The sequence below is a fragment of the Elephantulus edwardii genome, unplaced genomic scaffold (genome assembly GCF_000299155.1).
Source record: "Elephantulus edwardii isolate Elephantulus edwardi_28Jun2011 unplaced genomic scaffold, EleEdw1.0 scaffold00027, whole genome shotgun sequence".
Lineage (NCBI taxonomy): Eukaryota > Metazoa > Chordata > Mammalia > Macroscelidea > Macroscelididae > Elephantulus > Elephantulus edwardii.
Genome location: NW_006399777.1, coordinates 14,306,491 through 14,321,529, shown reverse-complemented (window position 1 = coordinate 14,321,529; position 15,039 = coordinate 14,306,491). Strand labels below are relative to the sequence as shown.

The following is a 15,039-nucleotide window of genomic DNA, read 5'->3' as shown; positions in this document are numbered from 1 at the left end:
CAACAACAACAACAACAAGGAAAACATTAAGTCTTTAATTTTATGATTCTAGTATTTCATAATTTTAAAAATGTGTTGGGAATAGAAACTATAAAGTTACCTATGAACTAAATGTGGATCTTTTTATTTAGTCTCGAAGAAAGCAAGGAGAGTGAGATTAATTTATGTCAAGAATGTAAACATTCTTCAGTATATAAGAAAATCTGCATTGTTTTTGAGTAATAATTCAATTAAGGAGCTCTGGTGGCCTAGTGATTAAAAACTACACTGCAGTCCCAAAGGCATGCAGTTTGAATGTACCTGCTTGGCTGTGGGAGAAAGGACACTCTCCTCTCGAGCAATTTACTGCCTCCGCAAATCCGCAGGAGGGTCAGGTATGAGCTGGTTCTGACTCGTTGGAATGCCACCACCACGACCACGATTCAATCTTACAGTTTCCACTAGAATCCGTTTTGTTATTTATAATTAAAAATTACCACTTTAAAAAAAAGTAGCAGATGGGGACAAACTTAAAAAGAGCTGAAATTGGAATGCCTTCTGGAATGTATAAATAAAAAAATAAAACTATTTAATAAAAAAATGGAGAGTAAAGCTAGTCTTAAACCAAAGAGAAACAAGCAGCCACACTGATTAAAATCTACATACAACTGTTTACACTATGAATAACATGTGGTAACTACACAACAGTCCAACTCCCAGGAACCTTCTTCAGTTCATCAATGGTTCCTATTACTTTTATTCTTATCACCTTTATCTCTGCTTTATGTTTTTATAAGCACTGAAAAGAAATGTTTTAAAGTCATTAATGATCTGTATCATTGCAAAACTCTCTTTCTAGAGTCCTTTATCTTCTCTGTGTTGTTGTTATGTGCTGTGACTCCTCTCTACTATACTGGATTAGCCACAGCTCTCTTGATCACCACTACTTCACCGAGCTTCTATAAAGCAGCACTGTTTCTTATTATTACTTTTATAGCTAACAAGTTGTCTCATGTACTTCTTTCTCCTGTTCTATTCACAATCTTTAAAACTCTGCTGTGAACTGACTTTCCTTATTATTTGTCTTCCAGTATTAAATTTTCATTATAATTTTTCATAGAGGCTAAGGCATCAATTACCTAGCTAATAAGGTGTGTTTTTTTTTTTTTTGCGTGCATTTTAAATCAAGTTTTAAGAAGGCATTTTCTTGAATATACAATTGAATCACAGTTGCACACTCAAGAAAATACGAACTGGGTGAAATTACTATTCCTTATTTTAAAATAATTCGAAAGTTCTCCATTAGACTTTTTTGTTGCTTGGTGCAATTACGTTAAGTCTGTCAATAATACGTTGATGATGGGAAACGATGTAATTCAGTAACTATTTATCTACTCAGATATTTCATTTAAAAGAAAATTTAAAAAGCAACAATAACAAGGAGTACCAATTTGGTTTATTCTCTTTTAACTTTAGTATCACCTTGGGAGTATTCTTACAGCCAAAGGATGAAGGTTAAAAGGATGGCTTGGAACTAGAAACAAGCAGTTCAAGCCAGCTAGATTAATTGGCTAGTTTTATGGCCATAAGCAATGGAAAAGAAAATGGGTCAGAAGTACCACTGAGTACTATGCCAAGTCCTTTACTCAAACAATGATTGGAGAGCAATGTTTAAAATGGAACAGAATATAATAGAAAAGATAAAATGAACTAGAAATATAACACAGATATGTAAGAAACTTGGTAGAAACAGTTTAAATAAAAGAAAATGCCAAAAATCGAAGTTCCTGCACGTACATATGTAAATACATGTGTGCGCGTGCACACACACAAATATTTATATATAAAAATTTGCTCTCAGAAAGTAAAAATCACCTAGAAGATAATCAGTATTTAAATGAAAATATAGCAGAAATATGCCCTTTTAATATAGGATATTCTCTTGCTGAAGATATTTTGGAGGGTGAGAAAATGCCAGTAAAAAAAAAAAAAAAAATTGGAGGTAGAATTAATCAGTAAAATAACTTCTGCCCAGAAAAGTGGTCTGAGAAAAACGTAGGAAGGATTCATGTCACAGTTAAAAAAAAAACAAAACACACACATGAAAAACTTTACATATGATGTATATCAGCTATTTTGCCAACTGAATTTTTACCACAAAAGATAAGGCCAGGACACATAACTGCTTTAAAAGAATTGGCGGATGTGAGTTCTAACTTGGGAGAGGATGTTTGGTGATTTTGATGACCCTACAAGAAATAAGTAATTCTAGGGAGCTCTGGTGGCCTAGTGGCAAGAAGCTGTACTGCAATCCCAGAGGCACACGGTTCAAATCCACCAGAAGCTCTGCCAGGGAAGGAGGGAAATTTTCCCTCCTGTGCCAGTTAGATCTGATTTGACGATACATGCACAATAAATAAATTTAAAAAAAAAGTTTAAAAAAAAAAGAAATAAGTAATTCTCTGGAAAAAAACCAACACAGAAGACTTGGATACATACTTCACAGAGGCTGCTTTTTAAACAAACTGAAGGTTTGAGACAACCCTGTGTTGAGCAAGCACACAGATGTTATCAATTATACCAATTTTATGTGTTGAAAAATTTCATGTCTCAAGGTCACATCTGGGTAATTCCTGGAATATTTAAAACAATCCGTAATACTAATGCACACTTAATAACTACAGTATAGTAGAAACATAACCTTAGTTTGTACTGGGAAACAAACAAACAATTTGTTCAACTTACTATACTGCTGTAGTTTGGGAACAAATCTTCACTATCTCCAAGATAAACCAGGATATTCACCTCTACGAAATGATCAATAATTATCAACAGAAAATAATCCATAAATCAACTTGTCAAACACCATACCTTCTTCGCCTTGAACAGGTTCTTCTAATAACAACTCTGTCATACACTCCCAGTCTTTCAAAAGTTCTTGAGAGCTTTCCCATAAACTGTCCACCAAGTAGGCTGCATGTTCATGTAACTAAAAATACAAAGAAATTATGCTGAAAGAATATTTAAGAAATAAAGCATCAATAATATTGAGTTAGCAAGCAGTTTTCTCCTCATAATTAAATGACTTGATCTCAATGACTACAAGAGGCACTTAGGGAATAATACAGTTACTTGTGTTCCACCATCAATAATCTAGAGGTAATGTTCTGAATCAATTTTTTAGACAATTACTACAGGAATGGCGAATGACATCCTACTGAGAGCTCTGGGGAGCCGTGTTGGCTTAATGGAAAAAAGGTGTGCTGTCCAGTGGCAGAGTCTGGAGACAACAGGCAGACATGGCACCTCGTAAGGAAGGAAAAAAAGGAAGAGCAGATCATCAGCCTTGGACCTCAGGTGGCTGAAGGAGAGAATGTCTTTGTGTCTGCCACATTTCTGCATCCTTCAAGGACACTTTCGTTCATCTGCCGTGTGACAGGTGGTATGAAGGTGAAGGCTGACTGTATGCTGCCGTGTTGGCTGCCCAGGATGTGGCACAGAGGTGCAAGGAGCTGGGCATCACTGCTTTACACATTAAACTTCGTGCTACAGGAGGAAATAGAAATAAGACCCCTCGACCTGGAGCCCAATCTGCCCTCAGAGCCCTTGCCCATTCAGGAATGAAGATTGGACAGATTGAGGATGTTCACCCCTATGCCTTTTGACAGCACCTGCAGGAAGGATGGTCACCGTGGATGTATATCTGTGAACAGGATTCATCAAATTATTGTTTTCTGTTAATAAATTCCTTCGTGTGTACACACACACACACACACACACACACGTGTGCTGTCAACCCAAAGGCCAATGGTTAGGATACATGAGCTGCTACGTGGGTGAAGGATGGGCAATTTACTGACCCTAAAAACTCACTGGAGTGTCAGATATGAGTCAGATCCAACTTGATAATCAAAAGTATAACCACATTATTCATAAAAGTGCAAAGAGAGTAAAGTCAGTTAGAATTCCTAAAATAAGAAGTTGAATTTCGGTTACTTTTCCCTAATCCTGTTTGTTATCTCCCCTAAACTCCCCGAATGTGAGACACAGGGATTAAAAAAGGAAAAAGATTTGTAGAAGGTCCCATCCATCATTTTATTCTTTCCTGGTCGTGCATTTTTATGATTGAAAACCTGTATTTCTCCCACAGATTTCTTGGTGCTGTTAAATGCTGTCAAATTGGAACAAACTCACAGCCGACCTCCAGCAAGTCTGCAGAGGCAGTAAATTGCAGGAGATGTGATTGCATATCTTTCTCCTGTGGAGAAGTAGTGCATCTGAGCCACAGTCCTTCAAGTTGGAGCACAGCTCCTTCCCATCATATGCCATACACCAGGACTTCTAAATCTGTTCCTATTTTATATTTTATGTTCTTCATGGTTTTTGGGTTTGCCTCTAGGTCTCTAACCTATTTTGGGTTGGTTTGATGTGAGATTTGAGATGTGGATCCTGTCTCAGTCTTCGGGAGGTACACCAGCACCATTTGTTAAAGACACTATCAGTTCCCCATTTAATAAGTTTTGTTTATTTGTTGAGTTATTAACTGACCATAGAGAGACGGGCTGATTTCAGGGTTTCCAATTCTGTCCCACTGGTCAATGTGCCTACTGGTATACTAATAACAAATGTTGTGTACACCACAAACCTTTTCCAATAGACTGAAAAGCAAGCCCAGGGGGGAAAATCATTTGGCAACATTTCAGACAAGGATCTCACAGCTAAAGTTTACAGAATATCACAGTGTCTCCAGAGGAAAAAGACTGATGACCCAATTACAAAATAGGCAAAAGACAAAGGAGGACACCTAAAGAGCCAACAAACACGTGAAGAAATGTTCAAACTTACTAGCAATCAGAGATGCAAATCAAAAGGCAAATAAGACAGCATCTCACCCCAGTAACAAAGTTTAACAGGACAATAAATGGTTGTGAGAATGTAGAGAGATTGGAACTCTCATTCACTACTAGTGGGATTGTAAAATTGTATAACCACTAGGAAAGGCAGTTTGGCGTTTCTGCAAAATTCTCAACATAGAATTCCCGTATGACCAGGTAATCCACTGCTAAAAATATAGTCCAAGGAAACCATGGCTGAAACACAGAGATATGGACACTACATTTATAGCAGCATTATTCAGTTAAGTACACGATGTTCAGAGCAGCATTATTCAGTTAAGTGCACTACATTCATAGCAGCATTATACAGAATAGCAAGTAAATGAAAACAACTCATCATCAACAAATGAATGGATAGAGGAAACCATAGTATACATGCACAATGGAATACTAGGCAGCATTAAAGAACGAATAAGCATAAAATATGACACAATGTGGAAGAATGTAGGGAACATAGGTTGAATGAGACAATTTAGTCACAAAAGGGCAAATGCTTCATAAGATCGTTCTTGTGAAAAGAGACATACAACTGAGCAATATATGTATAAATGTTCCAAAGGGGAAAGGGGAAAGAGGTGAAAAATAGTGGAAGTGATAAAACCAGCAAAACCCAGAAGTTAGGGGTTGGATGAAGGTGGGAAGAAATGGGAAAAACACAATGGAGATGTTTAAAGGCACAGCTCAATAGTAAATAATTATATAAAACACAACATAAATGATGATTGTATGCAAACTAATTTTAAGGAAAAAGAAGGAGGAAATAAGCAAGAAGTGTACTACTTCATCCCAGCCCTGAACAGTAGCAACCAGTCTGTAAGTACTTCATGTCCATTTCATCTTGTTGAAGGCCTAAAACTGTCAAGGCAAGTTTGTCACAGTACATTTCGGTATCTCTCCTCTTTTTTTAACCATTCATGTTTTATAAATACTTTACACAACAATTTTTATCATCTGTCAGTCAGTAAGCTCTGAAGAACACAGCTTCCCAAAACATAAGGAAAGTGGCCAACTGCGGATATTATTCTAGTGTCTAAATGCTGTTCACTAAGCACTTTTCCATCCAAACCAGAAGAGTCACTTACTGGTTATTTACTGGTACCTTGGCACATCTGGTACTTGACACATCTCCCTCACTCCTAATCTTATCATTCTTAACTTCAGTATGCATTTGAATGACCGCATCAATATTCTGTCATCTGATCTCCTTAATTAATTTCATTTCCACTGCATTTCAAATCCTTTGATTCCTGAAATGCATTACGAAAACCACATACATGCACAAATCTCACACACTTTTCCAGTCATTTATGGAAAAACCAAGTTAGATAATAGTGATTAGAATCAGTATGTGGTAAGAAGAGGGGCAAATATTTACAGCAAAGTATTGTCAAGCATTGCAAACTGTTATCTTGAAAAATGATTCCTGCAAAATCAATAAATGTCTCACCGTGGACACAAGTGCAACACAACATTTTGTTAACAAAGAATGTAAATCAGCAAGAAAAACAACAAAAGAGTATGCTCCAAAATTGTCATTATTAAAATCTACGATGAAAACACAGTCTACAAAGATAATATAGCTACATTCTACTCTGACGGAGTAGTGATTGGGGTGTTAAAAGGCTTGGGAGTTGCTATCTAAGGGGCAATAAGTGGTCTTTTCCTACCTGGAGCAAAGAAGGAAGAAAAGCAAAGATATATAGGAACAATTAGTACAAGGGCCTACTGGACCATGTTGTTGTCTACCATCGAGTTGGAACCAACCCAAAGCTGACCTTCTGGCAGGTTTTCAGAGGCAGTTAATTGAATGGGACTGTACCAGTACCATGCTGTTTTGGTTATTACTGCTGTGTAGTAGGTTTTGAGGTCAAGGAATGCTATGCCAACCACTTCAGATTTTTCAAAAGTGCTTAGCTTATTCAAGGCTTCTTTCCACTCCATATAAACTTGACAATTTCCCTTTTGATCTCCTTGAAAAATGAGTATGGCATCTGTATTGGGACTGCATTGAACATGTAGATTGCCTTTGGTACAACTGTAATTTTCACAATACTGAGTCTTCCTATCCATGAACAGGGCACATTTCCCCATTTCTTTAGGCCTTTTATTGTGTCTTGCAGAAATGTTTTGTAGTTTTCTTTTTACAAGTCTTTTGTGTCTCTAGTTAGGTTTCAGAGAACTACCAGAAGTCCAGGCTGGTTTCAGAAGGGGTCGTGGTACTAGAGATATTGTAGCTGATGTTAGATGGATCTTGGCTGAAAGCAGGGAATACCAGAGGAATGTCTATCTGTGTTTCATTGACTATGCAAAGGCATTTGACTGTGTAGATCATAACAAACTGTGGCTGACTCTGAGAAGAATGGGAATCCCAGAACACTTGATCGTTCTAATGTGAAACTTATATTTGGACCAGGAGGCAGTCGTCAGAACAGAGCAAGGGAACACTGCATGGTTCAAAATTGGGAAGGGCGTACGCCAGGGATGCATCCTATCTCCATACCTTTTCAACCTATATGCAGAACAGATTATCCGGGAGGCTGGGCTCTATGAGGAGAAATGTGGGGTCAAGATTGGTGGACGAATTATCAACAATCTGTGTTATGTGGATGACACAACCCTGCTTGCTGAAACTGAAGAGGACCTGAAGCGCCTGCTGCAGAGTGTCAAGGACTGCAGCCTCCAATATGGATTGAGGCTCAATGTCAAGAAGACAAAGATTCTCACCACTGGACCAATCGGCAGCATCAGGATGGATGGTGAAGAGATTCAGATTGTACACAGCTTTAGTTTGCTTGGCTCCATAGTCAACAGTCTTGGCACCAGCAGCCAGGAAATTAAAAGGCGCATTGCCATGGGAAAGTCTGCTGTTAGGGACCTCTCCAAAGTGCTGAAGAGCAATGGTGTCTCTCTGGAGACTAAGGTGCGTCTGATACAGGCCATGGTCTTCGCAATCACCTGTTATGCATCAGAGAGTTGGACAATGACCAAGGAGGATAGAAGGAGAATTGATGCCTCCGAGCTGTGGTGCTGAAGAAGAGTATTGAGAATACCATGGACTGCTAGGAAAACAAACAGATTTGTCCTAGAAAGGGTTAAACCGGGTGGCTCCTTGGAGGCAAGGACTCTGAGGCTCCGTCTAAGATACTTTGGACATGTTGTGAGGAGAGACCAGTCCTTAGAGAGGGACATCAAGCTTGGGAGGGTGGAGGGACAGCACAGGAGAGGAAGGCCCTCTATGAGGTGGATTGATTCAGTGACTGGGATAATTGGGATGGGAGTGTCAGAGACAGTGTGAGTGGCACAGGACAGAGCAGAGTTTAGGGCTGTTGTACATAGGGTCGTTATGAGTCGCAGGCGACTCGACGGCACATAACAACAACAACAACAGTTAGGTTTATTCCCAAATATCTCAATTTTTGGTTAGCTACTGTAAAGAGTATTGCTTTCTTAGTTTCCTTCTCTGTGTTTTCTTTGCTACTGATTTTTGGATATTGATCTTGTATTCTGCAACCCTACTAAACTCATCCACTAGCTCTAATTTTTTTTTATTGACGCCTTGGGGTTTTCTGTGTGCAGTATCATATCATCTGCATATCGTGACAGTTTAGCCATCTTGTTGCGAATCTGGATGCCTTTTATTTCCTTCTCTTCTATTATTGCCCTGGCAAGTACTTGGAATGTAACAGTGAATAGTAATGGTGATAGTGGGCATCCTTGACTGGTCCCTGTTCACAAGGAAATGCTTTTAGTCTTTCTCAATTGAAAAGGTTACTGGTCCCTGGGTTTTGCATATATACTTTAATAATATGGAACACTTCAAAAATTTGCATGCCATCCATGCGCAGGGACCATGCTAATCTTCTCTGTAGTGTACCAATTTTAGTATATGTGCTGCCTAAGTGAACATGGAACGTATTTTGACGGTTCTGTTTGTTTTTACACTGTTGTGTTGAAAAGTGTCGTTGACTTGAGTTGAGTGAGGTTCACAGTGATCCTATGCACAACAGCTCTGAACCCTGCCCTATCCTGAGTCAATCTCACTGCCACACATCTACCCCCATTCTTCCAGTTACTATGTCTGTCTAATCTGGGGTCTTCCTCTCCTGTGCTTTCCTTCCACCCTTATAAGCATGATGTCCCTCTTGGCCATGTACCCAAAGTATGTAAGATGGAGCTTCAAAATCCTTGCCTTCAAGGATTCTCCCTCTTCTCCCCTGTTTGTTCTCTTGGCAGTCCCTGGTATGTTCAATGCTCTTTGCCAGTACCACAATTCAAACGCATTGATAATTCTGTCACTCTTAGTCACTATCAAGCTCTCAGATGCATAGCAAGTAATTGTGAAGACCATGGCCTGGATCAAGTGCACCTTAAGTCTCTAGAATAAAATATTTGCTCTTTAGCACTCTGGAGAGGTCCCTGATAGCAGATTTTCCCAGTGTAATTTATCTTTAGATTTCCTGACTGTCAGATGAGACTCTGAATATTTTACTAGAGTGCTGAGAAGACAGAGCTAAAGAAATCAAGAAATCAAAGAGTTGAAAAGAAAATTTCAAAGTGTAGCTCGGGATGACAAAGCAAGGTATTAAAATGAAATGTGCAAAGAGCTGGAGTCAGAAAATCAAGAGTCGAACTCGGTCAGTATTTAAGGTGAAGGAACTGAAAAACAAATTCAAGCCACAAGTGGCAATACTTAAGGATGCTTTGGGCGGAATGTTAAATGATCCAAGCAGCACTAAAAGAAGATGAAAGGAGGATACAGAGTGACGGTACTAGAAGGAATTGGTTGACAGAGAAAAATTTAATGAAACAACATATAAGCAAGAGCCCATGGTGATGAAGGAGGAAGTTCAAGCTGCCCTGAAAGAATTGGCAAAAAAACAAGGCTCCAGGAGTTGACGGCATACCAATTGACTTTTTTTCAGCAAACAGACACTCGGTGGATGTGCTCACTAAGTTGTGCCAATAAATCTGGAGGACAGCCACCTGGCCAACTGACTAGAATAGATTGATATTTGTTCCCATTCCAAAGAAGGGTGACCCGACAGAGTGTGGAAATTATCGAACAATATCATTAATATCACATGCAAGCAAGATTCTGCTGAAAATTATCCAAGAACTACTGGAGCAAAACATCAACAGGTAACTGCCAGATGTGCAGGCTGGGTTTAGAAGAAGTTGTGGTACTAGGGATATTGCAGCTAATATTAGATGGATCTTGGCAGAAAGCAGAGAGTACCAGAGGAATGTCTATCTGTGTTTCATTGACTATGCAAAGGCTTTTGACTGTGTGGATCATAACAAAATGTGGCTGACTCCGAAAAGAATGGGAATCCCAGAATATTTGATTGTGCTTATATGAAACCTATACTTGAACCAAGAGGCAGCTGTCTGAACAGAGTAAGGAAACACTGCATGGTTCAAAATTGGGGAAGGGGTCTGCCAGGGATGTATTCTGTCCCCATACCTCTTCAATCTTTATGCAGAACAGATCATCTGGGAAGCTGGCCTGTACGAGGAGCAATGTGGCATCAGGGTTGATGATTAATCAAGAACCTGCATTATGCAGATGACACAACCCTGCTAGCTAAAACTGAAGAAGACCTGAAGCACTTATTGCAGAAGGTCAAGGACTGCAGCCTTCAATACGGACTGAAGCTCAACATCAAGAAAACAAAGATTCTCACCCCTGGGCCAATTTGCAGCATCATGGTGGATGATGAAGGGACTGCGATTTTTAACATTTTTAGTTTGCTTGGTTTCAGAACCAACACTCTAGGTACCAACAGCCAGGAAATCAAGAGATGAACGGCATTGGGAAAGTAGGCTGTAAGGGACCTCTCCAGAGTACTGAAGAATAATGACGTCAGGCTGGAGACGAAGGTGTGCCTGATCCAGGCCATAGTCTTCGCAATTGTGTGCTATGGGTCAGAGAGCTGGGCAATGACTAGGAATGACACAAAGAGAATTGATGCCTTTGAGCTGTGGTGCTGGAAAAGTGTGTTGAATATACCGTGGACTGCTTAAGAACAAGCAGTTTTGTCCTGGAAAGGGTGAAACCGGATTGCTCGTTGGAGGCAAAGATTCTGAAGCTTCATGTGACATAATCTGGGCATGTTGCAAGGAGGGACCAGTCCTTGGAAAAGAATATGACATTTGGGAGGTGGGGGACAACACAAGAGAGGAAAACCCTGGATGAGATGGATCGATTTCGTGATTGGGGTGATGGGAGAAGGTGTGTCGGAGACAATGAGGTTGGCAAAGGATAGAGCAGGGTTTAGGATACATAAGGTTGCTATGAGTCTCAAGCGACTCAATGGCACATAACAACAAGAAGTGTCAAAAGTGTTGGTTGTGGACCCAAGCAAGCTGAAAGTCTTGATAATCTCAATCTCTTCTCCATCTACCCTGGTGGTGTCAACTGGCACAGAGGTGATAATCTGTTTTTGTGATGATGAGCTTCAATCTATATAAATGAATACAGTCCTTGACAACCCACAGCTAACAAATCAGGTCCTCTTCAGTTTCACTGAACAAGGTTGTGCCATCTGTATAATGTAGGTTGTTGATGAGTTTCCTCCAATACTGATGACACATTTCTCCTCACAAAATCCAGCCTCCTGAATTATTTGCCTTGCAAAATACATTGAAAAGGTATGGAGACGCAATGCATCCCTGATGCACTCCATTTCTGAATTTATGGTTCCTTGTTGCTGTATGTTCTAGCTGTTTTTGAATGATCTTCAGAGTGATTCAGAGTGCCTGTGATACAAAAAAATATTGTTTGGTAATTCGTGAATTCTGTTGACCAATGGTTTTTGGGAACGAGCACAAATATATGGTTAGCTAGCAAAGTAGCAATTATCAAAATTTCATGGCACAGACAAATGAGCATGTCAAGGATTGCATCTACTTACTGAAATAATGCAAGTGATATTCTGAAAATTGATGGTATTTTATTTTTCCTTCAGTATAGCTAGGCCTCCTCCTTCAGTATTACAGGTTTCTGAATTCATGCTACTTATGGAAATAGCTGAGTGTCAAAGAATTCTTTCCAGTACATGACTTTTGCTTTAGCTGATTATAGTGATTTGACGATGCCTGGTCTCAGTTCACAGATACAATCTATTTGATTCTGGTGTATTTCATCAAAGAAGGTTGCTATGTGCAATTAGGGTTTATATTTTTCTAAAAGCTATTGCAATATTTAAGCCACTGGTTGTAGAAAATTCTATCATATGATCTCTGTCCTCATTTCTATCACCAAGACTGTTTCAACTAACAATGCTTCTTTGTTTGCAAATATTACTCATTACTTTTAATGCATCTTGATTACATGTGTAATTTAAATCAGACTGAAGTATGAATCCTCTAGAAACTCTTACATATGATTTGGACTGATTACACAAATGATAAGCCCATCACAGAGTAGGACTGTTGAATAGATTTTCATGTCTTTGTAACTTTTCACCAATAGAAGCAAACACAGGAGTATGGTTAATATTATCTGAAAAGAAACATTAAAAATGACTAATTAAAATAAAAGGGGGGAATGAAGCAGACTATACTCAAGTGCTTACTTGTCTTTTTAGAAAAAAATAAGGTATTTTCTTTTTAGGTAAATAAGGCATGCACTGTGTTTTTGCCAACTGTGTTCTCTTCATAACAATTCCATGAGGTAATTTTGTAAAACATCTGATACAATTTTTTTTTTTCATGTTGTGATAAAAAATTTCAGTGAATTCATGAAAACATCTGGGGAGGAGTGTGTGGTGTGTGGTTGACAAAACCCAGTAAGGTACTTTTGAGTAAAATAATAGCATATAATAACTAAATTCAATTGTTCTTAGGTGGCACTGAGATAACTGACTAAAAAAAAAAATCTATGAATAACGGAAGTGAATGCTGCCCTATCTTAATGATCTGGCTTGCTTGAGCCCGCTGATATAGGGGGAGCTCGGCCAATCCATCCTGTTGAGTGCTGTCTTCTCTCTTTCTGGCCCTCCAGGTTGCCCAGTATGACAACATTTTCCAAAACCTGACCCCTGCTGACAATATGTCCAAGGTATGTTACATGGTGTTTCACCAAGCATGTCACATAGAGCACATAGTTGCACTTCCTCCAAGATGGACTTATTTGTTCATATGGCAGTCCACAGGATATTCATGATTCTTTGCAAACACCACAATTCAAAGGCATCCAATGATTCTTCCTTGGTCATCTGTATGCATTGTCAACACTGATACCACGTTGTTCATGGAGGCCAGCTTCTTAAGAATCTGGTCAGCAAAGAGACTGAATGGGTATAGAGAAAGGATATAGCTCTGACACACACCTTTATTGATTTCAAACCAGACAGTGTTCCCTTGCTCTGTTCAAACAACAGCTTCTTGGTCTAGCTTTCTCAGGAGCATAATTAATTGTTTTGGGATTACCATTCTTCTCAAAGTTGGCTGTAGTTTGGTATGATCCACGCAGCCTTTTTGCAAAGTCAATCAAACATCTTTCTGGAATTCTTCACTTTCAGTCATGATTTCTAGGACATCAGAAATGAAATCCTTTGTGCCATGGTCTCCTTGGAATCCAGCTGGAATTCCTGGCTGTTCCCAGTTCGTGTATTGTTCTAGTGTCAAATAATCTTTTGCCAAGACTTTACCTGCATTTATATTAATGATGATGTTCAGTAGTTTCCATATTCTGTTAGATCACCTTTTTTGGGGGGGGGGATGGGAACAAATACGGGATCTCTTCCAATCAGTGCGCCAAGTAACTGTTTTCCAAATTTATCTACTCAGACTTGCATGTCCAGGGCTACATCCATATGATGAAATACCTCAATGTGTATCCCATCAATTCCTGGGGCTTTATTTTTTTTTGCTAATGTTTTCAATACAGCTTGAATCTCTTATTCCATTCGCACTGGTTCTCGATCATTCCAGTTCTTGTAATATAATAACTCTGTGTTTCCCTTCCATCTTCTTTTGATGCTTCCTGCATCATTCAAGACTTTGCACCCAGAATCATTCAATATTGCAACTAGAGGCTTCAATGTGATTTTCAGTCCTTTCAGCCTCAGAAATGCTGTGTTCTTCCCTTTAGATTTTCTAACTCCATCATTTTACAGATCTAAGTCTAATACTTTACACTGTCTTCTCAAGCTGGCCTTTGAAACCATCTATTTAACTCTTTTATGTCAGGATTTCTCCCCTTAGTTTTGGCTTCTCTACATTTTAGTGCCAGTTTCAGAGCCTCTCCTGACCTCTATTTCGGTAGCTTTCTTTCTCCTCTATTTTCGTTTTCCTTTTGCTTTACTCATGGATGGTATCTTTGATGCTATCCCACAACTAATCTATTTTTCGATCATTTCTGTTCAATGCATCAAATCTATTCTTAAGAGGCTTTTAAGATTCAGGTGGGATAGACTCAGGGTCGTTATTTTGGTTCTTATGCAGTTGTTTTCATTTTCTTCAGCTTCAACATTCACTTGCCCAGGAGCGACTGATATCACTAGTCAGTCACTGGCTTTGTTTTGACTGGTTGTATTGACTTTTTTCCACAGAAGTTGTCAATCTGATTCCATCACGTAAGGTCCGTGTATACAGTTGCTATTTATGTTTTTTTAAAAAACAGTTATTTGCAATGAATTCTACAAAACTGTGCACTGACTGGGGAAAATTCAATCATGAGCTTCTAGCCTCATTCTTGTCACCAAGTCTGTATTTTCTAAAGATGAGTCCGTCTCAGTTTCCTGTTCCAGTCACCTATTATTGTTAATGAATCATGATTGCATGTTCACTCAATTTCATACTGCAAAAGTTGGTAAAAGTCCTCAATGCTTTAGCAGCTGGTGAGAATATTTTATTAACGATTGTATTAAGAGGCCTTCTTTGTATAAATATGGATTCTATCACTTACAGCACAGTACTTCTAGTTAGATCTCTTTTTTGGCTTTATAAAAATTGATATTTTTCTTTCTTTTTTAAATTTTAATGAAAGTTGTCAGAGACTTTGGATTTCCATTCATTCACTGTTGCACACTTTCCTCCCTGCCCACCCCTCCCTCCAGTTCACTTTTCTCTTTGAAAAGAAAAAATTCTTTGTTATACAATTCCCCCCGGTCCACCCCACTATGCAGCGTTCATTCTGAACTCTTGTCATGACAATAAT

The 15,039-nt window shown here is 38.9% G+C and overlaps 1 protein-coding gene and 1 pseudogene across 2 annotated transcripts in view; one reads left to right on the top strand and one right to left on the bottom strand.

Annotated features, from left to right (window-relative positions):
* The window catches only part of STAG1 (stromal antigen 1), a 256,619-nt gene that overhangs the window by 70,609 nt on the left and 170,971 nt on the right, over positions 1 to 15,039 (bottom strand). For both annotated transcript variants that reach the window (XM_006883361.1, XM_006883362.1), the window contains exon 14: positions 2,851 to 2,968. In XM_006883361.1, coding sequence (XP_006883423.1) covers positions 2,851 to 2,968 — 118 coding nt within the window. The remainder of the gene's footprint in view (positions 1 to 2,850; positions 2,969 to 15,039) is intronic.
* Positions 3,279 to 4,206, top strand: LOC102866284 (annotated as a pseudogene).